The 14897-nt window shown below is 39.8% G+C and overlaps 1 protein-coding gene across 15 annotated transcripts in view; it reads right to left on the bottom strand.

The window, feature by feature from the left end:
• nfasc (neurofascin) overlaps positions 1-14897 on the bottom strand; it is a 136010-nt gene that overhangs the window by 48549 nt on the left and 72564 nt on the right. For all 15 annotated transcript variants that reach the window (XM_031896839.1, XM_004910696.4, XM_031896833.1 and 12 more), the window contains 4 exons: positions 14490-14601; positions 4068-4234; positions 2766-2913; positions 1342-1466 (listed from right to left, as the gene is read on the bottom strand). In XM_031896839.1, the coding sequence (XP_031752699.1) occupies positions 1342-1466; positions 2766-2913; positions 4068-4234; positions 14490-14601 (552 nt within the window). The remainder of the gene's footprint in view (positions 1-1341; positions 1467-2765; positions 2914-4067; positions 4235-14489; positions 14602-14897) is intronic.

Here is a 14897-nt window from a genome sequence, read left to right as displayed (position 1 = left end):
CACTCTGTATTTATCTATTATTGTAATGACCCCCTTTTTGTTTAGGATATATTGTTCTGCTGTAGAGTGCTGTGTACATACGTAGTGCTATATAAATAAAGATATAAATACATACAACATACAGAAAAGAAAAGGGACGGAGCTTTATGCAAGACCAGGAAGAAGCTAAAATGAGCTGCAGTTTTCAGCTTGTGATTTAGAAACAACATGAGACTAAATTCAGGAATAAAGGTATGGGCATTCCAACTTTCAGGTTATCCCTGTGTTGTCCAATAAAAAGGCAATTATTTGGGAATTTAATATACATTGTTGGTCCACCTTCATTGTATTTTGAATTGTTTACAGCACTGCATGATACAAATGATACAGTTTTTTGCACACGACTACCTATGCTGGATATGCTTTTCATAACTGAGATATTATTTTACATGAACATATTAATGTAATATGTAATTGTAATCACATATTAACTTTGAATAGGTCTATGTATAATAAAAGGGGTGATATATTTTAGTCATTTATTTAATTATTGTGCATTTATTAATTAGTAGTTTGACAGACATATTTTAAGATATGTTATATACAGATGTAAGAATTGACATACCACCAGAAGTGAAACAGCCCGGCGCGCACTTGAACCCAACCTCCCTGTCCGCTAGAGCACGTGCATGTGACTATAGAGCCCTTCTGTGGTCCAGGCCCCCCTGTCTAAAGCTAATATCTTTTTCATAAACATTTTTACAAATAGAAAAGATTCAAGTTAAAGTATACTAATGTGCAGATAGATAGAAATATAGATATAGAGATATATGTTGGAGTAAAGGCTGGGTAAAAAGGACCATTATTGATAGTTACAGCATGTTTCACATGTATAGATATAGCTATTTGTTTAGTCAAAGGTGAAATTGATAGCAAAGCCTACTTAAGTGCGTTAGTATGGCAACATTAGTCAAAATTCATAAGACAATTGGGTAATCTATACAGTCAAGAAGATAGACACAACTAAGTAATAGGTGGAGATTGCATGCAGCGTGCCCAAGTAGAAGAGTAATGAGATAAAAAAACAGGGTGCCAATGATCCTATAATTTCTTTTGTATGGTGAAATGCAAAGTTTGAAAAATAAAAGGTCAAAAAGGGAAGTTTTGTACATACACACCCCCTTGCATTGACATACTTTCTCACCTTAGCAAAGGGTCTAATTAAAGCAGCAAGTCATATAGAAAGATGAAAAAAGATTGAGCACTATTTTCTTATTTCCCTTTATTAATATGAATAGATTATATTCTACATTATTCAGAAGGCTAAAGTGACAAAAATTGTTGCCATTATGAGGTGGTTACCCTGTATCGTGAGATAAGCTTTAGAAGAGTCCTGGTCTAATTCAGTTTTAGCAACACATGTATATGCTCCCTGATCCTTTTCTGCCACACCGAATATTGTAAGTCCATCCTCATCCTTCTTCATTCTGTGCAAAAGAAAGAGCCATGTCAGGTTTAGGAGAATAGTGTGCATATACAGTGTAGCTTTTTTACTGCATAACATAGACTCATACAATATAGTTTACTTCTATTTATAGGAGAAGTGTGCCTCCCATGAAATTATATCAAACAAATTGAGACATTCACATTTATAACCCTAAGGGCCATAGTAGCACTCATAGCAAGATATCAAGGAGGTTTAAGACCCATCTTTTGGGAAAAAAAACAGATTTGATTTATTTGATTACCTCACTGGAAAGGTATTCTAGAAAGGCCATATTTATAAAGATGTGCAGTGAATTGATGATTGGCTGTGCATTGTATACCTGTCCAGGATGTAAAGTTAGCTTATAAATACAATTAGAATTACTACATTCTCCCACCTGGCTTATTCAGCATAGAAATGCCAACCAATTTTTTAAAGGCAAGTGAAGTCAAGGCAAAATATAGTATTATAAGATAAGCATTACATTGATACCTTCAGTAGCACTATCTAAGTAACACTACTGTAAATTCTGCAGCAGTGCCCTTGGAAAAAAAATGCTGACTTCTCCTTGTGTATCTCCCATAATCCAGCTGTCTCTGAGAAAGACCATGCTCATGACAACCTATCAGAATGGCAGAGCATACACAGAAGGGTGCCTCGAGGTCTCGCTTATGCTTGCTATAGCAATGCACCAATCCTGTTTACAGAACTTCACCAATCTGCAACCATTTTGTTTTCTCAAGTGCAGATCGGTGATAGTTCTGTCCTCTCCTGCTTTCCCAGTTGCAGTAAGGGGGATCCCACTCAGTCTTTTTGCGCACTCACAGAAATAGCAGGTGGCCATCTTTAATATATAATGGAAGGCAATATGGCAGCTGCAAGTTCAGTTTGGCAGAATAATTTAAAGTATGCATTATATTGTGTAATAAAAAGTAGCAATTAGGTAGAGGAAAAGGAAATCAAACAAATGGTGAATAGTTAAAAAAGAGGGTTGACTTGTCCTTTAAAAGGTGGGCAGGGAGCTTGGATTTTCCTGAACTCTGGTTCCCAGAGAAACTGTCCTTGTCAAAATTTGTAACTAAAAATTCCAGATGGCTGCCCCTGTCACTACACAGCAGCTTATTTATATAAATTATAGTAGAATTTCTGAGGCAAACACACAGTTTTTACCAGTTTTACTTTAAAACTTTACTTTTTTGGGTGTTAATTTAATGTATGTATTGTATGTATGTATTTTGTTTATTAAGAGCCACAGCACTTAAAAAAAAAAAATAAATCTAAAAAAGTTTGCCGAGCTCACCTGCTGTTTATATACAACTGAGTGTCATCTTTTATCCAGGTAACAGTGAGTCTGAGTGAGGAGTCACTGCGCACTCGACAGTCCAGATGCACAGAAGAGCCCCTCTTCGCAATCTGATCTTCAGGGCCCTTTACAATACGAGTTGGCTCTAAACATAAAAAAATGCTAATGATTGCCACTATGTAAATTATTAAATGTAATTTATTAAATAAAATCATATGAAAGATCATTACAATAATTGTCTGTAAAGCATAGCAAGCATTGATATACTAAAGTGATACCTGTATTGCAATATAATTTGATATTTAAAGGGAACATCACATACAGAATATTTTATCTACACATACAGGTAATTAGATACAAAAACATATATAAAAATATATCTCATAAAACAGCCAATAAGTAAAGTGCTGCTTCATCTAAATAAACAATTTTCATAGTTTCAAGTGTCATTGGATATCTTAAATTGCCATTGTAACTAACCACATGGGCTGTCCCCCTAGCCCAAGTGGTTTCTGGTGGACAAACATTCATGGTAAGTTACATCAGCCAATGAATGGACAGCGCTCCGACACTTCTTCCTGTTACAGTCAAAGCTGCATTATTTCCTTTCAGGCAATCTCTGAGGGAACACGTAGACCATCACAAAATTGTCAAAGATGTAAAAGGGCAGTTTTCTAAAATATATATGCCAGTGTTGGAAGATTCTTTAATAGGTCACTATGATAAAAATGATAAATAAAGTATTCATTCTGAAGGTATAGTTATCCGCCAGGCTGTCCTTTTTGATACACAGCTATATATGCATGTAAGCAAAAGATAAGAGGTGGAAAAGAAGGGTAGAAGCAAAACAAAGAGGAAAAAAGGAATATAGTATGGAAAAGTGTTGAAAAAGCAAGGACATGTGGAAAAAAGAAAGGAGCAAGGTGGCAGGCCATGATCGTGGCCGGGCCAGCCCAGCCCCTACGACCTTTCCCACTTCTAACTGGCCCCGCCCTTTTCCACTTCTGACTGAAAATGTTTCAACCAGTGCATCTCTACAAGAGATGTATATAAAATAATACATATAAAATAATAAATTTTTATTTTTTTTTTGGAAAATGGAAAACTTGCATTGCAAAGCAATTACACATTATGAAATAGAATGATAAATTTAGAGAAGAAGTGATTGGCTTGCATTTCTCATAATACCTCCTGACAGTAACAAAATAACATGATGAAGTATCTTTAAGATAGTGTCAAGAATTTTAGCTGAAGGAGCAAAATCATGGTTACTGTACATTAAATATGTGGCACTCTTACCTTTGACCTCCAGCCGCACAGTATTTTCAGCATTGCCCAAAATATTGGTAGCAACACATGTGTATTTGCCTTGGTCCTCCTTCCTCACAGTATTAATCTCAAGGGTCCCATTTTCATGCACCCGGTAATTGCCACCATCGAGGTTACTACCCTGTCCATTTTTAAACCTATGCACATACAATGGAGTTTATTTTGTCACATATTAAGATTCCAATCTCAAGAGAGAGCACAAAATGTGCTAAAATTTTCAGGCAGTGAGTGCAAGTGAAATGTGAAATACTGCTGACAATGGCACAAACACAACAAATAAAATGTTAAAAAAAATTAAAATATACTTGTTTTAAATTTAAACAAGATTAAAAAAAGTTGGGATTTACATTTTACACAGTGTCTAAACTGGCTGTGGGGCCGTTTGTATGAGAGCCTGGGCAGGTACAGGAATATTTTTTGCAGCTTTTCATCTCTCTGGAGTATTAGTTACAGCTCCTTGGAGATTTTTCTTAAGACTCCCAGGTTAGGGTTGTAGGTAACCATTAGGGTTCACAATTAGTTAGGCTCTGGTACCTGTCCGTGTCTTCAGAGCAGATACGGTTGTAGCTTATGACCAGGCTATATATGATGGAGTTTTTTTGTGTTTAGGGTGGAAGCTATCCCTTCTAAGGTTGGAGGGGCAATCAGTTGGTATGCAATGTATAGAGGTTTGAAAGTAGTTGTTTCTAGTGAATAGTAGTGTCCACAAAATTGATCTGTGAATGGTAAGTTTTAGTTTTATGGTTGGGTGGAATGTATTGAATCCCAAGTGAAATTTCAGCAGATCCTCTTTATCGGCGGTCCAGATAATAAGAGTATCATCTATGTAGTGAAGGTATACCATTGGTTAAACACCACAGGATGAAATGTAGTCCTGTTCCAGTTTTGCTATAAAAAGATTTGCATAGTAAGGAGCAAATCATGATCCCATTGCTGTCCCCATCTACTATCTTATTGTTAAATGAGAATTAATTATGGTTCAGGATAAACTGTATGATCTAGTTCACTGGTTCTGTATCCATTTTGTGTTTTTGCATGTAGTGATTGCTATTGGTATATAAGGATTCCACATCCATGGTGGCTAAAATTGTTACATCTGGTACCCAACCAGATACATTCTCTGCAAGTGTTCCAATCCCAGAAATTATTAGTCTGCTGCGTGTCCCTCTTTGTGAATCTTGGGAAGCATATAGAAGCAGGCTACCTTAAGATATCTGGGTATTAGCGCCTCTAAGCTTTCCCGGAAATTAGCTGGTCATTTTTTATTAACACCTTTATTTGTTTTGTGAAGTTCTCTATGAGGTTTAATATACTGTATAGCTAGGTCATACGGTACAACTGTATCTGCTCTGAAGTACCAGAGCCTAACCAATTTCTGGCAAACCCTTCATTAACCAGGGATACAGAACCATGACCTTTGATAAGAGCAAGCAGAATCCCGAAGGGGGAAAATTCTAATATACAAAGAAGGAAAAAAGGACAATCATGTACCTCTAGTGGTTACCTTCAACCCTCACCTGGGAGTCTTTAGGAAAATCTAAAAGGAGCTGCAACCAATACAGAGAGATAAAAGGTTGCAAACAATGTTCCCAGACATTCCCTTGTGCTCATACAAACAGCCCCCAAACTTTATGCGGCTTATTGTTCCCTGGAAGCTCCAGCCGATAGTGGTACAACCCACTGTGGACACAAGCAATGCTGAACCTTTTCCCACATACACAGCATAGATTATGTACATATACCGCATTACCAAATGGGACACTGGGTACGGGGCTCATTCTCATGCCACTCATCAAATGTAGTCTGCTTGATTATGTGCCTGCAATATCCCACTATGGCACTGTATGTTGGGGAAACAGGACAGATGCTCCGAAACAGAATTATAGGGCACAGATTCACTATTAAGGACAAGGAGACAGAATGTCCAGTGGGAGCACATTTTAACAGTACCAATCACAATATTAATGACCTCAGGGTCACTGTACTAATGGGGAACCTTAAATCACAGAGGGACAGGAAGGTAGGAATATAAATGTTTGGAAATTTTTGACACCCTCCACAGTGGCAATTATGAGTTATAACCCCTAGGCTGCATGTTTCCAGGGGACTTCTACCCCCCACCTTACTCTTACTATGCAAACTATACATTTGGTACCCAAGTGCTTTCAGGATACAAGATTCTTGTCTTTTTTATCTACTTTCCATTTCACATGTCCATGTCAGATTCCTACTATAGACACATATTATGTCTCTATGTGTGTGTGTGTGTGTATATATATATATATATATACACAATCCAAAAAAAGGGTCCGCTTCACACAGGTCTTATCACGAATCTCAGTAATTTATTAGGCGAAAAACAAAGAACTGACGTTTCGGCTACTCCTGCAGCCTTTTTTCAAAGTTATTCCACAAACACAGAACCACCTTTAAATACCCATTATGGCGGGAAACCCAATTAGTGACGTGCATATGACGTACAAATTAATGATATATACAATGCATACGTGCATTAATTTAATAATACTGAAATTCATTAAATTATATACACTAGGACAAGAGAGAATAGAACAAAGGAGCCAGGTGTTTAAGAGAAGTGACAGAACTACAGAGTGGCTTTACCGATCCCAACTTCGTGTGAACACCGGGTCCAGGACAGAGGAAAAAGATCGCTTTCATAACCGTTTGGCCAGGATGTGTACCACATAAAAATAAAAATAATCAACAAAATAAAAAATAAGCTGAAACGAAAAACACAATTACCATGTAGGAGGTGCCTCCATTGTCAGTTGGGCTCCGTAGCAGATGCGCACCGTGTCACCCACTCCAGTATCCAGTAGCAGGGGGAGTAACTGCTAAGTAGGTTGAGGCAGTTACTCCTCCTGCTACTGGATACCGGACGCATTAACGGTGTCAGTTACACTGATCAATTATTTACCACTGCACACCCCAGGTGATGCAATGCGCATCCGCTACGGAGCGCAACTGATAGCAGAGTGGGTGACACGGTGCACATCTGCTTCGGAGCCCAACTGAAAACGGAGGCACCTCCTACATGGTAATTGTGTTTTTCGTTTCAGCTTATTTTTCATTTTTTACTTTGTTGATTATTTTTATTTTTATGTGGTACACATCCTGGCCAAACGGTTATGAACGCAATCTTTTTCCTGGACCTGGTGTTCACATTAAGTTGGGATCGGTAAAGCCACTCTGTGGTTCTGTCACTTCTCTTAGACACCTGGTTCCTTTGTTCTATTCTCTCTTGTCCTAGGGGCTGATTTACTAAGACACGACTTCGAATCCGAATTGGAAAAATTCCGATTGGAAAACGAACATTTTGCGACTTTTTCGTACTTTTTGCGATTTTTTCGGAGCCTTTACGACTTTTCGGAATTGTCGCGACTTTTTCGTTACCAATACGATTTGCGCGAAAAAACGCGAGTTTTTCGTAGCCATTCCGAAAGTAGCGCAAAATCTGGCGATTTTTTCGTAGCGTTAAAACTTGCGCGAAAAGTTGCGCCTTTTTCGTAGCGTTAAAACTTAAAGGGCCTGATTCACTATAGTAAAGTGCGATAAAAATTATCGCACTTTACTTTAGTAAAAAACGCAAAATAATTTGCGCGCGATTCACCATAGTATTATCGCGTGCGAAAAATCGCCATTTTCGCATGGTTATTTCTCGCACAAGTTTTAGCGCATACGGTAATTTCCGCACTGAAAAGAATACTATCGCATGATTCACTATATCTTTTGCGTGCTAAATATCGCATTCGGCTATGCGAAAATTAACACCTACTACAGGCAGGCGAAAAATTATACAAAAGTACAGTAAATGATTTTTTTGCAATAAAATATGGACTTACAGTGTTATTTATTCAAGTATGTGTCTTTTTACTCAATTTTACTAAAGTCTTGGCATGTATGGAATTTCGCTACTAATATACAGTACTATAGCAGTGAATGTTGTCGCCAAAATATACTGTACTGTAGCGGCGAATATTTTTTTCGCGCAAAATACATTACTATGTATATTTTGGCGATATTTTTTTCGCGATTTTGTAATCTCGCGAATTGCGGACATTTTGTGCCGATTTTGTAATCTCGTGACATGTGCGACTTGGGGCCATTTTGTGTCATTCAGCCAAACTGAGAGGAGATGCCTGGGGTTTCTGACTTGCTACCAGGGGAGAGGCGCTATATTATCAGCGTGCTCCTGCGTGCAGGATATGACCACCGAAAAACACAGTTACCATGTAGGAGGTGCCTCCATTGTCAGTTGGGCTCCGTAGCAGATGCGCACCGTGTCACCCACTCCAGTATCCAGTAGCAGGGGGAGTAACTGCTAAATAGGTTGAGGCAGTTACTCCTCCTGCTACTGGATACCGGACGCATTAACGGTGTCAGTTACACTGATCAATTATTTACCACTGCACACCCCAGGTGATGCAATGCGCATCCGCTACGGAGCGCAACTGATATCAGAGTGGGTGACACGGTGCACATCTGCTTCGGAGCCCAACTGAAAACGGAGGCACCTCCTACATGGTAATTGTGTTTTTCGTTTCAGCTTATTTTTCATTTTTTACTTTGTTGATTATTTTTATTTTTATGTGGTACACATCCTGGCCAAACGGTTATGAACGCAATCTTTTTCCTGGACCTGGTGTTCACATTAAGTTGGGATCGGTAAAGCCACTCTGTGGTTCTGTCACTTCTCTTAGACACCTGGTTCCTTTGTTCTATTCTCTCTTGTCCTAGGGGCTGATTTACTAAGACACGAATTCGAATCCGAATTGGAAAAATTCCGATTGGAAAACGAACATTTTGCGACTTTTTCGTACTTTTTGCGATTTTTTCGGAGTCTTTACGACTTTTCGGAATTGTCGCGACTTTTTCGTTACCAATACGATTTGCGCGAAAAAACGCGAGTTTTTCGTAGCCATTCCGAAAGTAGCGCAAAATCTGGCGATTTTTTCGTAGCGTTAAAACTTGCACGAAAAGTTGTGCCTTTTTCGTAGCGTTAAAACTTAAAGGGCCTGATTCACTAAAGTAAAGTGCGATAAAAATTATCGCACTTTACTTTAGTAAAAAACGCAAAATAATTTGCGCGCGATTCACCATAGTATTATCGCGTGCGAAAAATCGCCATTTTCGCATGGTTATTTCTCGCACAAGTTTCAGCGCATACGTTAATTTTCGCACTGAAAAGAATACTATCGCACGATTCACTATATCTTTTGCGTGCTAAATATCGCATTCGGCTATGCGAAAATTAACACCTACTACAGGCAGGCGAAAAATTATACAAAAGTACAGTAAATGATTTTTTTGCAATAAAATATGGACTTACAGTGTTATTTATTCAAGTATGTGTCTTTTTACTCAATTTTACTAAAGTCTTGGCATGTATGGAATTTCGCTACTAATATACAGTACTATAGCGGTGAATGTTGTCGCCAAAATATACTGTACTGTAGCGGCGAATATTTTTTTCACGCAAAATACATTACTATGTATATTTTGGCGATATTTTTTTCGCGATTTTGTAATCTCGCGAATTGCGGACATTTTGTGCCGATTTTGTAATCTCGTGACATGTGCGACTTGGGGCCATTTTGTGTCATTCAGCCAAACTGAGAGGAGATGCCTGGGGTTTCTGACTTGCTACCAGGGGAGAGGCGCTATATTATCAGCGTGCTCCTGCGTGCAGGATATGACCACCCACCGCCGGGGGACTTAGGGGTCCACGAGAGGAAGAGGGCAATCCTGGCCGAGCTAAGAGAGGGTTTGCTCGCCGGGTTTGCCCTTGATGTGGCCCCCCACCAGCTCCGGCGGCTATGGTCCGACCTTAAGCGCAGGAGCCCCGAACTGGTCGCTGAAATTGCGGAAGGTAATTATTGTACTTTATTATGCTTTTACAGTATACGTTCAGTAAAAGATTTAGCAAGTAATTTGAACTAAAGGTACAAATGTAAGAAATGTCAGGGATGATGAAAGTAACATAGTAACATAGTAAGTTGGGTTGAAAAAAGACATACGTCCATCACGTCCAACCATAATGCCAGTGAGGAACTGAAACGTTGCTCACAATAAACCTCTGAATATTATTTCACATCTTTGTGACTCCTTGTCAAAATCCTGTGTGTGCTGTCACCCCATGCCTGTCTAGATTTTGTTTTGCCACAGGCACCCAGGTATTATTGTTCCTTATGGTGTGCAGCTTCCCAGCACTTCCTATTGTATATATATATACACATCTATTTTCAAATACATATGCATAAATAAGTTTAAAGCAGGGGGGAAGCAGCAGGGAGCGGCCCATAGTATGAGTCATTTGGGGAAGGGCCACAAATGTTTTAGGGGGCCCTGGCTAACAATGTCTGTGTGTCCTTTGTATTGATGTGAGGGTTCACAGGGGGAGGGGCCATTGGGGGCGTGGGAGGAGGGGGGCCCAAAAAATGTTGTTGTGAGGGGCCCCGTTATTTATGATGGTGTATGAATGTATATATATATAATATATTACACAAAATAACATCTTGCAATATTATTTTACAGAACTTCAGCTGGCGCCTCCTCCCCAGGCCCTCCAGCCTCTACCGGCCCCCGAGGCCCGACCTGCGGCCCCCGAGGCCCGACCTGCGGCCCCCGAGGCCCGACCAATGGCCCCAGCTCCCCCCAGGCCCAACACTCTCCCCAGGCCAAGCGCTGGGCACCAGGTCCTCCTGCTGATGAGGGTCCATCACGCCAGACCGAAGATGTGGGGACCCAAACAACACCTGGGAGGACTGACCCCACACTTCGGTCAATGCAGGAGGACCTGGAAACTCTGAAGGCCCAGGTGGCCGAGCTGCAGCAGGACATGAGGGAACTCAAGGGCAGTAAGCCCTAAGTTTTCCCCCCCTCCCCCCTTTTTTTTTATTTTAAATAAAAGTTTTTAGTTTTATACATTTGAACTGAGTAATGTGTCATTATTTATCCTTCCTTGATATGGTATTCTATACTTTCATGTAGTTTCCCCTAAACTCTTACATTTATCAGTAACAGCATCAATATGCTATATGGGTTAAATGTTTGCAAATATTCTGGCATCAATTTTGCCTTTAGCCCATTTTGCTGAATAGTAAAACTTGCGTTAATTAGTAAGTAGCGTATTTTCTGGCGAGTGGGATAACTGCCAATCCAATTTTTTGTTGCCAGAATAATTGCAATTTAATAAAGTGCCCATAACATATTTGCCATTTATTCTGTGTGTAAAATCTCCCACTTAATTTAAGCCACTTTAGCAAACAGACTCCTAAGTATTTGGCTAAATATTCTTAAATGCCCCCCCCCCCCATTTTATTATCTCTAGCACTTCTTTTTTTTTCTTACTTAGATTTTTATAATTTTTGGGGGGGTTTTTTGCAAATAAACTTTTATACAGCACCTCTCTAGCACTCTGTGCTCTCCCAGGGCAAAATGTCGCCATTTTTATGCAGCATAAAATGCCCTGGGAGAGCACAGAGTGCTAGATTGTTACAATTAGCGCATGCGATAAATAGCCTGCATGCGGAAAATACCGCGCTATTTATCGCATTGAAATACCGCGCGTAAAAAAGCGCGAGTATGCTTATAGTGAATTGTGCAAAAAATCGCCAAAATTAAGACGCGGTAAAAATTTTAGCGCACAATAAAAATAGCGCATGTTTTATCGCCCTTTAGTGAATCAGGCCCAAAAGGTGCGACGCTTCGTGCAAGTTTTAACGCTACGAAAAATCGCAACTTTTTGCACAAGTTTTAACGCTACGAAAAAATCGCCAGATTTTGCGCAACTTTCGGAATGGCTACGAAAAACTCGAGTTTTTTCGCAAAAATCGTATTAGTAACGAAAAAGTCGCGTCAATTTTCCGAAAAAATCGCAAAATACCGATCATTATGAAAAAAACGCAATCGGACGCATTCGGCCCGTTCGTGGGTTAGTAAATGTGCCCCCTAGTGTATATAATTTAATGAATTTCAGTATTATTAAATTAAACGTTATTGGTAGCCTGTACTTAGTTAATCGATCCTACACATGTTCATCATTTATTTCTATTTACATCAACATTAAGAAGCAACAAGTATTGAGGATTGTGGACTTTATTTTATTTGATTGATAGATTTTATGTCTGAATGTACACATTTTTGTCTTTCACTGTATTATACGTATGCATTGTACAGTGGCTTGCAAAAGTATTCGGCCCCCTTGAACTTTTCCACATTTTGTCACATTACAGCCACAAACATGAATCAATTTTATTGGAATTTCACGTGAAAGACCAATACAAAGTGGTGTACACGTGAGAAGTGGAACGAAAATCATACATGATTCCAAACATTTTTTACAAATAAATAACTGCAAAGTGGGGTGTGCGTAATTATTTAGAGTCAATACTTTGTAGAAGCACCTTTTGCTGCAATTACAGCTGCCAGGCTTTTAGGGTATGTCTCTACCAGCTTCGCACATCTAGAGACTGAAATCCTTGCCCATTCTTCTTTGCAAAACAGCTCCAGCTCAGTCAAATTAGATGGACAGCGTTTGTGAACAGCAGTTTTCAGATCTTGCCACAGATTCTCCATTGGATTTAGATCTGGACCTTGACTGGGCCATTCTAACACATGGATATGTTTTGTTTTAAACCATTCCATTGTTGCCCTGGCTTTATGTTTAGGGTCGTTGTCCTGCTGGAAGGTGAACCTCCGCCCCCGTCTCAAGTCTTTTGCAGACTCCAAGAGGTTTTCTTCCAAGATTGCCCTGTATTTGGCTCCATCCATCTTCCCATCTACTCTGACCAGCTTCCCTGTCCCTGCTGAAGAGAAGCACCCCCAGAGCATGATGCTGCCACCACCATATTTGACAGTGGGGATGGTGTGTTCAGAGTGATGTGCAGTGTTAGTTTTCCGCCACACATAGTGTTTTGCATTTTGGCCAAAAAGTTCCATTTTGGTCTCATCTGACCAGAGCACCTTCTTCCACATGTTTGCTGTGTCCCCCACATGGCTTGTGGCAAACTGCAAACGGGACTTCTTATGGTTTTCTGTTAACAATGGCTTTCTTCTTGCCACTCTTAAATAAAGGCCAACTTTGTGCAGTGCACAACTAATAGTTGTCCTATGGACAGATTCCCCCACCTGAGCTGTAGATCTCTGCAGCTCCCCCAGAGTCCCCATGGGCCTCTTGGCTGCATTTCTGATCAGCGCTCTCCTTGTTCGGCCTGTGAGTTTAGGTGGACGGCCTTGTCTTGGTAGGTTTACAGTTGTGCCATACTCCTTCCATTTCTGAATGATCGCTTGAACAGTGCTCCGTGGGATGTTCAACGCTTTGGAAATCTTTTCGTAGCCTAAGCCTGCTTTAAATTTCTCAATAACTTTATCCCTGACCTGTCTGGTGTGTTCTTTGGACTTCATGGTGTTGTTGCTCCCAATATTCTCTTAGACAACCTCTGAGGCCGTCACAGAGCAGCTGTATTTGTACTGACATTAGATTACACACAGGTGCACTCTATTTAGTCATTAGCACTCATCAGGCAATGTCTATGGGCAACTGACTGCACTCAGACCAAAGGGGGCTGAATAATTACGCACACCCCACTTTGCAGTTATTTATTTGTAAAAAATTTTTGGAATCATGTATGATTTTCGTTCCACTTCTCAAGTGTACACCACTTTGTATTGGTCTTTCACGTGGAATTCCAATAAAATTGATTCATGTTTGTGGCTGTAATGTGACAAAATGTGGAAAAGTTCAAGGGGGCCGAATACTTTTGCAAGCCACTGTATGTATCATTAATTTGTATGTCATATGCACGTCACTAATTGGGTTTCCTGCCATAATGGGTATTTAAGGGGGGTTCTGTGTTTGTGGAATAACTTTGAGAAAGGCTGCAGGAGTAGCCGAAACGTCAGTTCTTTGTTTTTCGCCTAATAAACTACTGAGATTCGTTATAAGACCTGTGTGAAGCGGACCCTTTTTTTTGGATTGTGTCTACGACTTTGAGGACTGCACCCAGGCTTCCATAACTGATGAATCATGAGTGCCGACCTATTGGTTATTCGATATATATATATATATATATATATAAAACAGTACCTAAAGATATATATATATCTTTAGGTACTGTTTTAGAAATTGTAACATCATGTCTGATGAAGAGATGTAATTTTTTCTCGAAAGCTTGCATTTTTACATATAACAGTTAGCCAATAAACAGTAGCACATTACTACAAAACGTTTTTTTTTTTTCTTTTTCTGAACTGTGGCTAACACAGTACAACAATCTACTGCAGGGAATTTTCTAGCTACACCTAATAGCAATGATTTCACAACACAGAAAAGGAAAATTATATTCATATGCTTCTAACCCTAAATCTTACCAGCGGAGTGTAGGTATAGGAGAGCCAAAGAAAGGGCAGTCTAGCTGGGTCCTGTTGTATTCTATCACTCGAATCAGCTGATTACGAGGGCCCAACATCCGAGATGGAACATCTATGGCAGTGAATGGTGTAGAGTAGAATGTAAAATACATTACCAAAAGAGAACAGAAGCACGTTAAAGGAAAAGGAAAGGCTAAGCCACTTGGGGGTGCCAAAATGTTAGGCACCCCCAAGTGACTTAGATCGCTTACCTTTTACCCCAGGCTGGTGCCCCTGTACGAAGAGAACAGCACCAGCCCGGGGTAGCAGCGAGCGCTTCCTACTTCCTATTCGCTTGCGCGCGCATGCGCAGTAGAGTGAAAAGCCGAACTTAAACAAGAAAGGAAGAAGGAAGCGCTCACTACAAGT

Source organism: Xenopus tropicalis, chromosome 2 (genome assembly GCF_000004195.4).
Source record: "Xenopus tropicalis strain Nigerian chromosome 2, UCB_Xtro_10.0, whole genome shotgun sequence".
NCBI classification, from domain to species: Eukaryota; Metazoa; Chordata; class Amphibia; order Anura; family Pipidae; genus Xenopus; species Xenopus tropicalis.
This window is presented reverse-complemented; position numbering and strand designations above follow the sequence as displayed.